This window comes from Oreochromis aureus, linkage group 7 (assembly GCF_013358895.1).
Source record: "Oreochromis aureus strain Israel breed Guangdong linkage group 7, ZZ_aureus, whole genome shotgun sequence".
Taxonomy (NCBI): domain Eukaryota; kingdom Metazoa; phylum Chordata; class Actinopteri; order Cichliformes; family Cichlidae; genus Oreochromis; species Oreochromis aureus.
The window spans coordinates 60,088,647-60,102,943 of record NC_052948.1 but is presented as its reverse complement, the minus strand read 5'-3'; the positions used below and the strand labels follow the sequence as shown (position 1 = coordinate 60,102,943).

At 44.0% G+C, this 14,297-nt stretch overlaps 1 protein-coding gene across 2 annotated transcripts in view; it reads left to right on the top strand.

Annotated features, from left to right (window-relative positions):
* The first annotated feature begins 5,328 nt into the window (after positions 1-5,328).
* Positions 5,329-14,297, top strand: part of syt9b (synaptotagmin IXb) — a 57,043-nt gene continuing 48,074 nt past the window's right edge. The window contains exons 1-2 of one of the 2 annotated variants that reach the window (XM_039615661.1): positions 6,151-6,264; positions 7,968-8,108. In XM_039615661.1, the coding sequence (XP_039471595.1) occupies positions 8,069-8,108 (40 nt within the window). In that variant the 5' untranslated portion in view covers positions 6,151-6,264; positions 7,968-8,068. Of the gene's footprint in view, positions 6,265-7,967; positions 8,109-14,297 lie in introns of both variants that reach the window. The other variant, XM_031738341.2, reaches the window with a different exon arrangement.

Here is a 14,297-nt window from a genome sequence, read left to right as displayed (position 1 = left end):
AATGATCAGGTACAAGGACTGGACAGAAAATCAATGGAAAAAATGTCCAAAGAAAAAGTTTTACAGACCTTCAGGAAGTCTGGAGAACTATTGTTTAAGACCACATAAATATCGCAAGAAAGTTTGGCTCATTGAAAACAAAAAAAAATAAGGAGGGGGTGCTCAATACCTTTGCACAGTACTCTGTTACATATGATAGAATCCTTGTTGATTTGACCAGAGATCTTTGCATCTTTCTTGTTAATGAAAAACCCTGTACCATGTTGTTAGTGTTTTCCCTCTTTAATTGACCAATACATGATGAACCTAATTATCATGTGACTTCAGGGAGCTCTTTTATATGTTCCCACATGCAGTAAGCTCCTTAAACCTGCCCTGTACCTTGTAAACATAGAGGAGCATTTAGAAGCTAAAGAGCCAGATATTTTTCTCATAAAAACTTTACAGTTCTGTGGACAGAAATGCCTTCTTGATGACAGAGAGGAGGGAAAAGATGAGACTGGTGTGGGCTGACAGAAATGCTATAATAGTGAACAGAAAATTGTCAGAATGCACAGCATGTTGAACCTTGAGAAAGATGAGCTCCAACAGCAGAGGACTGAGCAGTTCCACTGCTGTCAGCCAAGAAGAGAATGAGAGGCGGCTGTTGACACACAGTTGTCAAAAGTGAACTGAAAATGTATACCCTGATCTGCTGAATCTCACTTTCTTCAGAAGACTGAAGTGGCTGGACAGCAGCAACATGAGTCCATGTATCCAGTTTCAAAATAATATTGAATACTTGTAATATACGTAATCCATATCACAAAGAACAACATTAGGGCCTACCAACTTACAGCATGATGTTTCGAATAAAGTCCTAAAGGAGTGTATAACTGTATAAAAAGACTGAACCACTGTACCACACATCACACACATACACAACCCAATTTCCAGTTCATGGAAATATCAATGATGCTGAATCAGTCAGTAAATATAGGTTTCTGTGTCTCTTGCTGGCTCATATTTGTACAAACAAAGAAACCCAAATGACCTGTTCAAACCAGTGGGTGTCCAGCACATTTACACAGTCTCAACATAATGTTTTCATGATTATTTTGGGGATTCTCAGCCTGTCCAAGCCCCTTAAGTGGTCTGCTTATACTAAGTTCCACCAGGCTACACCTTGTTGCCCATTTATATTTGGTTAGCACCACTAAAATGAAAAGAATACTTATTTTCATGTACCCCAAGTGCAAGTTCTCATGACACAATAGAGCAGTCTTCAGTGATGACAGATATGACACTGTTCATGTCTGAGACAGCACAAAGGTGGGCTGCAAAGCAGCCAGCAGATACGCAGCAACTGTACAGTCAAGCTGAAGCAGCTTAAATGAGGTTTGGGATTTCCAGCAAAGCCTTGGAAAGGTTCCAGCAAGGCCAGAACTCAGCTGCCAGGCTTCTAACACAAACTGAACTCTGGCAACATATCACCCCCATCCTCACAGATCTCCACTGGCTCCTGGTCAAGTCATGCATCACTTAGAAGATCTTTATTCTCACTTACAAATCTCTCAGCGCCCCGGCTCCTCAGTATCTGTCCGACCTCCTTCACCCAAACACACAGCCTCAGACGCCGAGCCACGGCTCTGCTTTCCGTGCCTCACACCAACCTCCACAGCTTTGAGGACGGAGCCTTCAGTGTGGCAGCGCCTACCCTCTCTCCTATCTGAGCTCTGCAATGCTTGTTCACTGGGGGCGTTGCAGAGAGCCCAGCGATGAGTTCTCCTCAAATCTCACCTCTTCAACAAGACCTTCAACCTCTAACCTTTTTTTTGATTTACTTACTTTTTTGTAAATAATGCTTGAATTTCCTTGAAAGGTGCTATACAAATCTAAGTTATTATTACATGTCGCACAGCAGAAGTTAAGAAAATGGATGCGGGGATGTGCAGAAGGGTATCAGCTGAGCCATGAGCTGATGTGGGCTGGCATTAAGATCAGAATAGAATAGAATAGCTTTTTATTGTCACTGTTACAAGAACAGTGAAAGGCAGTTTGGCATCTCTCCATGTGTGTGGAGTACACAATAGCATAAGTATTTACACAATAACAGACAAATTTACATTTACACAAGAAAGATATGTACAAGTTATACATACACCTGCAAACATACACGCACATACATACATATATGTATATATACATATATGCATCCGTATATACATACACACACATATTTCCATACACACGCTACATCTATATACATACACATACATGCCATCTAACTAGCAGGTGCATTGAGAGGTGCAGTGTGATCAGTGATATTGCACATTGATATTGCACATACTAAATAATGTTATAATAAATACAGTTTAAAGAGGTAATGTGAGGTAATGTGACAGGATTTTCACATGTGAGCAAACACATGTTGCCTACATCACAGATCTTGCAATAACTTCTGCTGTTGATTCTTGTCATTTGTCAAGTTTAAAAATTATATTCACTTCCAATTCATGACATCTTTTCTGACTACTGAATTATGGCTGTTGTGGGCTTTTCCCTTCACAATAGCATCCACAATCCCCGGTATAAGCCAAAGTACTACTAAGTAAAGTAAGTAAGTAAAATCTTATTTTTATAGCACCTTTCAAGATAAAAATCACAAAGTGCTTCACAGAAGCTTGACTATAAAACAACAACTACTAGATACATTGCAGTTTTTTTAAAGCTGCAAGACATTGAGAATCATAGTGACTATCCTTTTAACCTTAGTTAGAAGTTCATGTGCGGATTCTGCTTCGAGAGGCGTTTAAGAACAGAGCGACTGGTGTGGAGGCCGAACAGATGCCCTCTGTTTCTCTGAGGCAGCTGGGCTGGCTGTGAGCCTTGGCTGGATCCTCCAAATAATGCTAAATCAAACTCACCCACATCCACGAGAGACACAGACACACCCCAGGGCGACACACACACACACACACAAACACACGCACAGGTGCAGTAATGTGTCCATGTGCATACATAAACGCAGTACAGAGACTTTAGAAAAGAACAAATAATGTGCACATGTGTACAGAGATGCAAACAGGGAAGCAGAGGCACCCACACAGACTCCCACACACACAAATCAAGCTGCAGAACACAGCTGAACAGAGCATTGCCATGCACAGCACTCGCTATTTGATGATGTACTGAAATTTTGGAGCCTCTGACCATCAAGGCTGACAGGATCGCATCAACTGGCTCATATAAGGAGATAATATCTTGAGTGGTTACTTCAGCGTATAAGCAGCTCTACAGCACATCGTGCCGAGTCATATAACAGTGGTGCAACGAGTTTGTGTATGTATGTGCTGAGAAGTAGGACACACAGGTACTCTGCACTGAAAAACACTCCACATGACCCCCGGTTGTGAAAAAATCAAAGTTTGAGTAGTGTCACAAGGGAGCACTTTCACTTGCTGCTGCACTTTCATCGCCACTCCATGATGACATGTCAGCATCAACGACTCTATTTGTACTCTAGATAATGGTGTAACCTCTCTCTTAGCACTATAAATCAATTGAGCTTTGAAAACACAAACTTTTGATTCGGACTTTGAAAAGATGAACGGATTATGTTTTTCATAAAAAAAACACCTGGTTAGTCGGCGAGCTTCATTCAGAGATGCAAATTAATCACGTTTCCAAAAAGTCTGATTTCAGAAAGCTGGTCAAATTTGAAGTAATGTTATTACCAGAAAACTGGATCCATGTAAGCTCGGGCTAAAGCTGTGTCTACCAATAAAAGGTGTGATAAGGCTGCCCTACCTATTTGAAAGTGTCAAATTTTGATAGGTACTCTGTGTTAGAAACTGCATCTGGCACCACATGCTGGGTTCTGGGGAGTTTGTAATTTTGGATTGCGCTTTGGGCTGGAGGTAAGATTGTGTTTGTCACAAAAATATTCCAGCTACAACTTTCTTATTCTTAAATTTCAACTGAGCAGAAACTTCAAGGCATGAAAAATAAAGCCACTGTGTAAGTGCCAAAAAACACCCCAGAAGTTCTTCCAAATGATGTTGCTTCAATTTCCGTGGACTCACATGTTAAAATGCCCAACTTAAGAGAGAATGTATTTACTTGATTATTTTCTTTGGTCACTTATAGCGTCACATTAAAGTCACTGTGTTGCCTGGAAAGCACGTTTGACAACTGATGTAGAGTAACTAGAAGAACTTGGGGTAATTTCTGCTGTAACAAAAATCGGGACAACCTGTCATCCATCTGTACATCCATCCATCATGTTCTGCTTATTCAGTGCTACTGAATGCTATCCCTGCTGTCACTGGGCAAAAGGAGGTGTACACCTGGTCATATTGCCAGTCTATTGCAGGGCTCACACAGATCCAGATATTCATTCACTCCCATATTCACAACTATGGCCAATTTAAAATTACTACTCAATCTGACAAGTATGTCTTTGGACTGTGGAAGAGCATGGAGATGCAGGACATGCACATGCATGAAAGGCTCCTGCCGGCCAGTGAACTTGAATTCAGGACCTTTTTGCACCACAGTGCCACCCCTGCATGTGTTAATCACTGGCTATTTTTTTTTTTAAATTTGTTTTGTTTTTTGCAGTAACCTTAACAGGGCCACTCATTTTTCTGCATCCAACTGCATTACAAAGTTATAGTGCTTTGCTAGCTTTTTTGACCAACACCAGTCTTTTTGCTGGTGGAAATGCATGGAACCCATCCTAGATTAGGCAAGAGTACTGCGTTGGTGGGGTGTCAGTAATTGTTTTCCACTGAGAAGAGCTGCCTACTACTGACATGGAACCAAATAGTCATTTTGAAAGAAAGAAGCTTGTTTTAAAGCCAAGTTTCCATCTAAATTTAGCATGAAATTGAAATAAATTTGTAGAAAAGCTGAAAATATGACATTGCATTAGTTTTCTTCTGTGACTATCTTTATGTGAACAGAGTGCAAAAGCAAAACTACGATACAGGTTTTTTCCCCTAATTTTCAAAGTTTCTGGGTTCTTTCTTTATAACAGTTTTGTTCTAAGTTTGCAACTGAAACACCCTCAACAAATATAATATAATATAATATAATATAATATAATATAATATAATATAATATAATATAATATAATATAAGCACCAGAGATACTTTGTAGATACTGAAAGGTTCTCTTCTAACACTTTCTAAACACAGAGAATGAGGCTAAGATGTGGAGGTCTTTATTAGCCAAGGCTTTAATGTGACATTTATCCGTCGTTCTCGCCCTTCATTACTTCCATCAGTAAAGGTCAGGCTCGTACATGTGGGCCCTCGCAGGTGTTTGGGCCCCTTACATCTGCTACCCAGGAGCGCAAGCGGATATCACTTTATTACTCATGTGATTACCTGGTGAAAGGAATCCGATCTTTGACTTTTTACGCATGAGATAAAAGAGAATAAGGAGATAACCAGGGTGAGATTCCGTGACATTTCCGTTGTTTAAGAAGAGGTGCACAGATCTCTTGGCGGCTTTTCTTCCTCAAAGGACTTCTCGTTGGTGTGGGGGGCGCTGATGGAGGCAGAACTTCCTGTCTGTCTTTTTGCATCCCAGTGCGTGGAGAAATAATTGAGTGCAGTGAAAGCCGAGCATTCATTCAAAGACCTTGACTGGCGCTACTGAAGCCTGGAGGCTCAGTAGTGATTCAGCAGCACCGCGGAGCAGCGCCTAGGAGACAGTGGTGGTGAGCAGGAAGGAATAAAGGGAAAAAAAGAGAAAAGGAAATTTCAAAAGAAGGAGGGGAACAACGTGAGCTGCGCGCCGATTTGGAGCCGCGTTTTCATCGCTTAACAACACCGAGAGAGAGGGGATTAAAAAAGAGAGAGAGAGAGAAGCCGGTGAAAACTTCCCCCATCGCGGCCAAAACCTTCTGATTTTACTTAAAAAACAATTAAACTCCGGAAAATTCGGTTTGCAGTGGATTCTGACGGATGCGCACCGGAGCTATCCAGGGGTGTAGCCGCGGTTCCCGTCGTGCGTCTTTGCGCTGTTAGAGGTGGTGTGTGACTGAGAGTGTGTAAGAGAGGAGGATACAGATAGAGGTGGAGGATCAGCCGGAGTGGCCGACCAGCCAGAAGGATGCTGGAGGGCAATGCCTGCAGAAAGAGAGGATGAGATTTGTCGAAAGGCGCTGGAACTGCTCTCGGACCTTTGCTCCAAGGGAGAGGTGCAGGACGACAACTGCCTGGATTTCATTTATTACTTCAGGGATCTGGCCAGACCCCGTTACACGGACTCAGGTTAGGCTCCATAGTCTTCTCTTTGATAAAGTAGGATAGAGTTCCATTATATCCAACATTTTATTATGAGCTCCAACAAATCGCTTTTTGTTGTTTTTGTTTTTATCTTTAGGAAAGCACTAAACAAACTCTAATTTCCCAAAATACACAAACACTTTCAAACGTTATTCCTCCAGTGTGTGTGTGTGTGTGTGTGTGTGTGTGTGTGTGTGTGTGCAAGACTCCCATTGTAGGAAAAACGGTTGCTCTTAACTGTACAATCACCACATTAAGAGAAACGTAGAGCGGGAAAAAAGCGTTTGAACCTTTTCGTTTTGATTGTATTTTTGCAGTAGTAGTCAGTCTAAACAGAAAAGAACTTTTTGCTCCATGCACATAATTGTATTTCACTATTTTCCCAGTTCACTATAAATGCATTAAGAGTGTGAACTGTGAACTTGTTGCTTGCATCCATTAGTGCCAGCAGAATCCACAAAACATTTCGGATCTATAAGTGAGTGTGAGTGTTTGTTTGCAAATGCTCCGGCAGCATCCATCAGCTTCTTCACGCAGACTGAAAGGGAGTGCTGCTTTGATTTCTCTTTTACTCTGACAGCCTGGAGAGAGGCAGAGAGAAAGCCCCACCCGATAATTCCACATAACTGCCATCATTGTGCAGACATGGCTCCAGCAAAAGGAAATAAGGATCGACAACTTGAATTAGTTACTGTATTTTACACAATCTGTTGGCCTCACTCAATAAATTTCAATTTTTTCAGCAAAACCTTTATAGATAAATGAAGTGTAAAGTCAATGAATTTTAAAGTTTAGAGAGTTTTTTTTATTACTACATAGGGATATAATGTCCTTCAATTTTGAAAGTTTGAATCTAAGAATCATCCATTTGCAGCCATTCCAGCCTTGCAGACCCCTGCAGCTGTCATTTTCACACCGTGTTTTCTGAAGTGCCTCCCACATCTTGGTTTGGTTCGACCGACTCTTTTTCTTTCTTTTAAATACCATGTGGTCAGGGGTTAAAGTGGGATTTGGCAGGTGTGCACTCCTTAAGATCTGCTGGAGCGGTGAAGTGCTGTGAAATGACTCACTGAAAAATAAGTCACTTAATCATTTCAACTGTAAGCTGCAGTAGATTTTTCTTTGTGGACAGGCTGTGATCGTCTGACCTGTGTTGCTGCAGCAGACTCTGATATTTATTGTTCCTTGTGCACTTAGTCAACGGCATTTTGCAACATGCAGATGTTACACGAGTTGTTGTGGGCTCTTTTTAAACCGTTAGCCAGTAAAATATAATATAAAGGTGGAATTTGGTGTTGCTGAAGCACTTCATTAAATAACTGCTACCTTTAACTTAACCGAGCAGAGAGCACAGTAAACACAGTCTACCCTACACCGTATCTGCAGTACCCATTACTGTAAAGTTTGGCTTGTCCTGTATAACCTTTCACCACATAACTTCAGAATCAAAACATTTATACATTAATTGTCTGATTAAAAAAAATCAAGCAAACTTACATCACAGTTATCTGACTTTAACTTTCTAAACTTTTTAATTTTCAAATGCGATTACTGTGCCTTTAGCTAGCAGACAGATTTTGTGCCAAACTGCATATAAAATACTGTATTTGGTGATATTTGTTAAGCCGTTTGTGTGGTTCGCTTGAAAAGAATAATCCCATTTTAAACTCACTTCACTCTATCTGCAGTTGCTAGACGCTGATGTACTGCAGCCACAACTTTATTGAGATCTGCATGCATGAATGCACAACAGGGATGAGAAGGAAAAGAGGATGTGTGGAGAGTGTGCATGCTGGAACATGGAGACACATTACTATGTGATTTATTGAGTGAGTATCTCCGTGGCATCGGCTAGAACAAATGCCAAGCTGCAGCATATGAAAAATCAACTCAGTTGATGTCATTATGCATTAAACTGTTATTATCCTCTTTTTGATTCAGACACTTCAAACTTACATTAGTCTGAACATAACACTTTTTCCCCCAAACCTTTTAGTGGCCAGTCTCTCAGATATTGATTGCGCTATGTCAATGTTTAGGTGGCTGGCTCATGTCAATGTAACATCCACACTGTAACGTGCGGTGGAGATGAAGTCAGCCGCGGAGGTGTGCAGGTGGATAGCGAATGAGCAACAGCTTCTGACTTTCCAAAAGTACTCATTTATTTACAATATCAAAAATAAAAATGCCACCTCTACCACACATTACTAAAGAGCACACTAGTCCGCGTACACACGGGGAGCATCCATTACAGGGAGAGTGCGAAGAAGAACAAAAGGGGTGACACACCAGTCATGAGACAGGTGGCGCCGCCATGTGGTGATACACTGCATTACAACAGCAACTGTTACATAGTCCCCCTGGTGAGAAAAAAGGCTGTCCTCAGCCGTACACAGCTGAAAAAGCACACACCACACTTAACAGTACCCTATACATAGAGGTTACAGCTAAGATTGGCGCACACACACAGGGCAAAAGACCATTTAAAAATTAATTTGGTGAAAGCAAGAGGAATATGTACAGTGGAAAATCATTTTTCCTTTTTTTTTTTTTTTTGCACTTTTTTCAAGTAAATGCCAAGAATGAACCTTAACTCAATAAAGAGCCATAAAACCGGATTAAGTAGAGCAAACAGAAACAGCTACATAGCATGACTCAAAATAGCAACGCAACAAGACAGCATCAAACAGGTTTAACCAAAACATTTCACTTCAGATCAAGCCTGGTTGTGTGAAAATCATTAGTCCATCTTTTGTTGTTCCAGCCAGACGTAATTCTGGGGCAACGTCTGGGCCTGAGATTGTAATGTCCACCAGCAGCTGGGTGCTGAACAGACCTGGGTGAAAGACTGTCTGAAACAGCGCCCACACCAGAAGAAGAGTCAATGTCCGGTAAATCAAAGGGGAATGGCTCAGAGTCAATGTCAGTGTCTGCAGGGGGGCCAGGGTGGGCCTGAGAGTCAGAGTTCAGATCCTCTGCGGTCTCTCTCCCAGCAGGCGATGAAACAGAATGTTCTTTGGAAGTGAGAGAGTCCCAGGTATGGAACGGTTGCATGTTCACAACATGATAAACACCTGCATCCACACGGAGTCCACCCAAGTGAGCCTGTAATTAACATCACTGAGTCTCTGAGATACACACAATGGTCCCTCAAACAGTGGTGCAAGTTTAGCAGTAAAGTTAGACTGAGCGTCCGACCTGGGGTGCGTCTTAACTCTCACAAGGTCACCAACACGAAACGTGGCATGTCGATGTCTCAAGTCATAGTAATGTTTTTGTCTGTCATGGCTATAGTCCAGAGCTGCTTTGGCGTGGTCGTGAGCTTCCTGTAGGGAGGCTCTCAGAGTCTCAGGGTAAGGTACACCCGGTTCATCAACACCTGCTGTAGAAGGCTGAGTGATAAGGTCAAGCGGGGTGTCTAACTCACGACCATAAAGCATCATGGCAGGAGTCATACCTGTACTGTCATGGGGGGCGATGCATGAGAGCAAAGCAAATCTGAGGGAGAAACTTGTCCCATGATGTGTGTTTATCACCTACATAAGCGCGGATCGCAGTTTTCAGAGTCCGGTTGACACGTTCAGTAGCATTCGTCTGAGGGTGATAAGCCGTAGTTAGTCTGTGCACCGAGCCTAAGGCAGAAACAACATGTTCAAAAAGCTCACTCACAAAAGGAGACCCTCTGTCAGAAATCAGGTAAGTGGGTGTACCATGTCTAGCAAAAATGTCAGTGACAAATTTACCAGCTGCTACCTGAGATGTAGCTTCTTTGACAGCACTGGCTTCAACCCATTTAGTCAAATAGTCAACAAACACGATCAAATATGCATTACCAGCGGGGGTGCGGGGCAGTGGTCCAACAAAATCCACACCAACATACTCCCAGGGTTTCTGGGGGACAATAGGAACCATAAGACCGGCTGCTTTTTTCTGACTTGGCTTGGTGAGTTGGCACACTGAGCATGAAGTCACATAGCGCTTCACATCAGCTGCCATTTTGGGCCAAAAGAACCTAAAACGCAGTCTAGCCAGTGTCTTAGAAACACCCAAGTGACCTGCTGTGGGGTGGTCATGGTAATAGTCCAGCAAGGTGCCTCTCATGGAAGTAGGGGCAAACAGTTTCAGCTCTTTCAAAGGGTGCAAAGCACATGTGGACTTGGGGTCTCTGTAATACAAAAGAGAGTCATACACGACATACTGTAACAAGGTGGCACTGTCTGAGCTGTTCAGAGAGTCTGCTTCAATGTCTCTGAGGAGTGGACCTGCGACGTGATCATCTAACTGCAGCTGTCTCAATTGTGAACGGTCAGCCAGAATGACGGGGGGCAGAGTACGAATGTCCAGGCTGCCCATGACAGCATGATCTGGTAAAAGATCTGTCGGCCTGTCAGAGGTCAGAGGCAAAGGGTTGCGTGACAGTGCATCGAAACTTTGTTTTGTGCACCAGGTTTGTGCACTATTGTGAAATCAAAGTCCTGCAAGCGAAGTGACCAGCGGGCGAGTCGGCCCGTTGGGTTTTGACGAGACATGAGCCACCTGAGACTGTTGTGGTCAGTGAAGATAGTAACATGAACACCTTCAACATATGGGCGGAAGTGTTCCAGGGCCCATATCACAGCAAGGCACTCCTTCTCTGAAGTGCAGTAGGGGAGTTCAGCTTTGTGAATGGAGCGACTAGCAAAAGCCACAACATACTCACGACCCTTGTCATCCTTTTGCATCAACACTGCTCCGAGACCAATGTCACATGCATCGGCGTGAATGGAAAAGGGACGGTTGAAGTCTGGAAATGACAGGATCGGGGCTGATGTGACATGGTCTTTCAAAGTGTCCATGGCTCTTTGACAGCTGTCGTCCCAGTGGAAGGCATTGTCCTTTCTGGTGATGGCGTGAAGAGGTTCGGCATGGCGGGCGTAATTCTGAATGAAGCGCCGATAATAGCCAGTCAGGCCAAGGAACTGACGGACGTGTTTCACTGAGGTCGGGTATCAAACTCCTTAACCGCCTTTACTTTGTCTGGATCGGGTTTAACACCTGATGATGTGATGCGGTACCCGAGAAAGGTGAATTCATCAAGGCAGAATTGGCACTTTTTGAGCTTCAATGACAAGCCAGCAGCCTGGAGTCTGCCCAGCACCTCCTCAAGATCCACCAAGTGCTGTTCAAAGGTAGGTGAGGCGATAACAATGTCATCCAGGTAGACTGCGCACGTTTTGTAAATGAGGCCAGCAAGCACAGAGTTCATGAGCCTCTGAAAAGTTGCAGGCGCATTGCAGAGCCCAAAGGGCAGCACCCGGAACTGGAAGAGACCGCAGTGAGAGATGAAGGCAGTTTTAGGCTTGGAGTCTTCTGCTACAGCAACCTGCCAATAGCCTCGCGCTAAGTCCAATGTCGTGACAAACTTTCCCCGCGCCAGAAAGTCCAAAGACTCATCCACACGAGGCAGGGGATAAGAGTCTTTTCGGGTAACTTGGTTGAGCCCTCGAAAGTCCACACAAAACCTTGGTTCCGCGGCCGCTCTATTGACAATGACTACAGGAGCTGCCCAAGGGCTTGTGGAAGGTTCAATGATGTTGTCCTTCAACATTTGTTGCACTTGTTCTTCAATCACACGTTTCTTAGCAGGTGACGTGCGATAGGGTGGGAGATTGACAGGTGTTGCATTGCCAGTCTCTATGGCGTGCTCAGTGAGAGCCGTTCGACCAAGATGACCATCAAACAAGGAGCTAAACTTGCTTAGCAGATTGAGTAAAGCATCCTTGTTGTTCTCTGAGAGGCTTGCTTCAGACAGTTTGGCTGTTAAGTCTGAGCGAATCAAGTCCAAAGACATCAGTGCTCCAGGCGAATGCGGTAATCATTTGGAAGGTCCTCTTCATCGTCTGCGGTGGGCAGGGGATGTCCTCAATGCAGACTGTTCTAGTGGGAATGTGAATAGAAACAGAAGCTCTTGCCATAAAATCCATTCCCAGAATGAAAGGAGAAGACAAATCCGGTATTATTGCAAAACGCTGGTAAAAGTTCTTGTTCATGAATCCAATATTGAGCCAAATAACACCCTCAGGGATGCAGGGAGCATTATTGGCGAGGTTAACTGCAGGACCATTCCACTCACTTGTGTTTCTAGGGTAAGAGTCATTTACTTGAATGAGATCTGGTCGTACAGCTGAGAGGGAAGCGCCCGTGTCGAGGGTAGCATCCACAGATGAAGCATTGAAGTTCACTTTCGTTCTTAGTGGGGTATTCCAGTGGACTTGTGAAAAATTGTCTTCCAAGTGTCCAAGACTGTGTCCACCCTGCAGTGAATGGGGCATGTGAGGCTCCGTTAGTAACTGGGGAAGGTTGGCCTCTGTGAAATGTCCTCCCCCTGGAGTTTCCGACTGCTTGTATTGCGGCTGGGATGCAGTGCTGCTTAATTCCAACCTTTCGTGGCCTGGGTCAGAGGGGCCAGGCGCCGGCAATGGCTGGACCGGGCCATGCCTAGCGGAGTTTGAGGGTCGTTGTGGCAAATGAGGTTGGGTGTTACAGTTTGGGCAGGTGCGTGTAGTGAACCCTGGCTGGGAGCATTTGAAGCAGTAAGGTTCAGGCTTATAGTTTTCTTTGCCACACGAAGGAGGCTGTGGTCTATGTGGTCCAAGCACTGAGTGAAGCTCATGAGCACGCAGCAGCAGGTCCATTACAGAAGTGACATCAGCGCCGTGCAGGGCAACTCTGTATTTTCAAGAGCATGTTTACTAATTAGGTCGATTCTGTCTTTTTCAGGTGGAGGGCTCTTTAGTTTGTCAAACTCGCTCAACATGTGGGCAACAAAGGTTGGGAGCGGTTCGTCCGGAGCCTGAACACGATCCAATATCCCTCTCAGGATGCGTTCTTGGCTGTCGGAGGGCAGAAAAACTGTCTTAAACAGTTGACAGAATTGAGCCCATGACGTGATGTGGGAGCTCAATGCCTTGAACCATTTCCGGGCTCTTTTGCAAGAAAGTGTGGCAGTTCGTTTAGCAATTGCCCATCGGTTAGGTTTAATGAGGCTTTGTATGTGCCAACTGCATTTAACCAGTCCTCAGGTTGCACTTTGTCATCCCCAGCATACACAGGAGGCTCCAGTTTGGCGTGATGTAAAGCTGCCGCAATCACTCTGGAAGTGCTGCTGAGCTCGAGTGAGTGAGATGGGAGGAAAGGATTTGTAGGTTGAAATGGGTTGCTGGGCAGGAACGGATTGGTACTGTTGGTGGGTTCAGTTTTGTCCCTCGCAGGAACATGAGGTGTCGATGTGGCCACTGGGAAAACAGGAGACTGTGGGACTGCGGGAGGGAGAGAGTTCCCCGTTGTGAGTTGGTCCCACTGCTTTAGTAAACTCTGCTGTATGTTCAGTGACTCACGTAAACAATCACTAAGCCTATTCACCTCAGTTCTTAACTCCACCACTTGTTCACTAAGGCTAGGAGTCACATTTTCAACTATCTGGCACATTGGCAATGAGTTAAGTTCCATGTCTGAGTCAGATTCATCCGGGTAGAGTGCCATTGCGATTTCAAAAAAAATTTAAGCTGCTCCAGCACACAGTGCAGTCATTTATATAGCAGTAAAAGAGTCAGTTAGGTCAGACTAGAAAGACAAAACTGCAAAAATGCCGTTCAGGACTAAAATCGGAAAAACCACATATGAAAACGTCACCCAACAACTAAAATTTGACTGAAGTGATCACAACCATGTTATTACAATAGCATGTCTGCAACACTAGAGCTCAATGCAAGATTAGTTTTAAATCGTTTCGTTATACTGAGCCAAGACCAGCACTAACAGTTGTAGTCGGCCAAGTTATCACTTACATGCGCTACAGTCCGTCTAGTCTCAGCAGAGGAAGGGGAATGAAAGGCCAGCAGAAATGTTCATGTCCAGGCTCCCCACAGAAGAATTAATCCTTAGAAGACGAAACCAACAGCATGTCCAAATAACAGATCCACAGAGTCCATACGCGACACGGAGTCAGCTTCTCTCTTTTTCCTTCTTTTCAAGCGGAG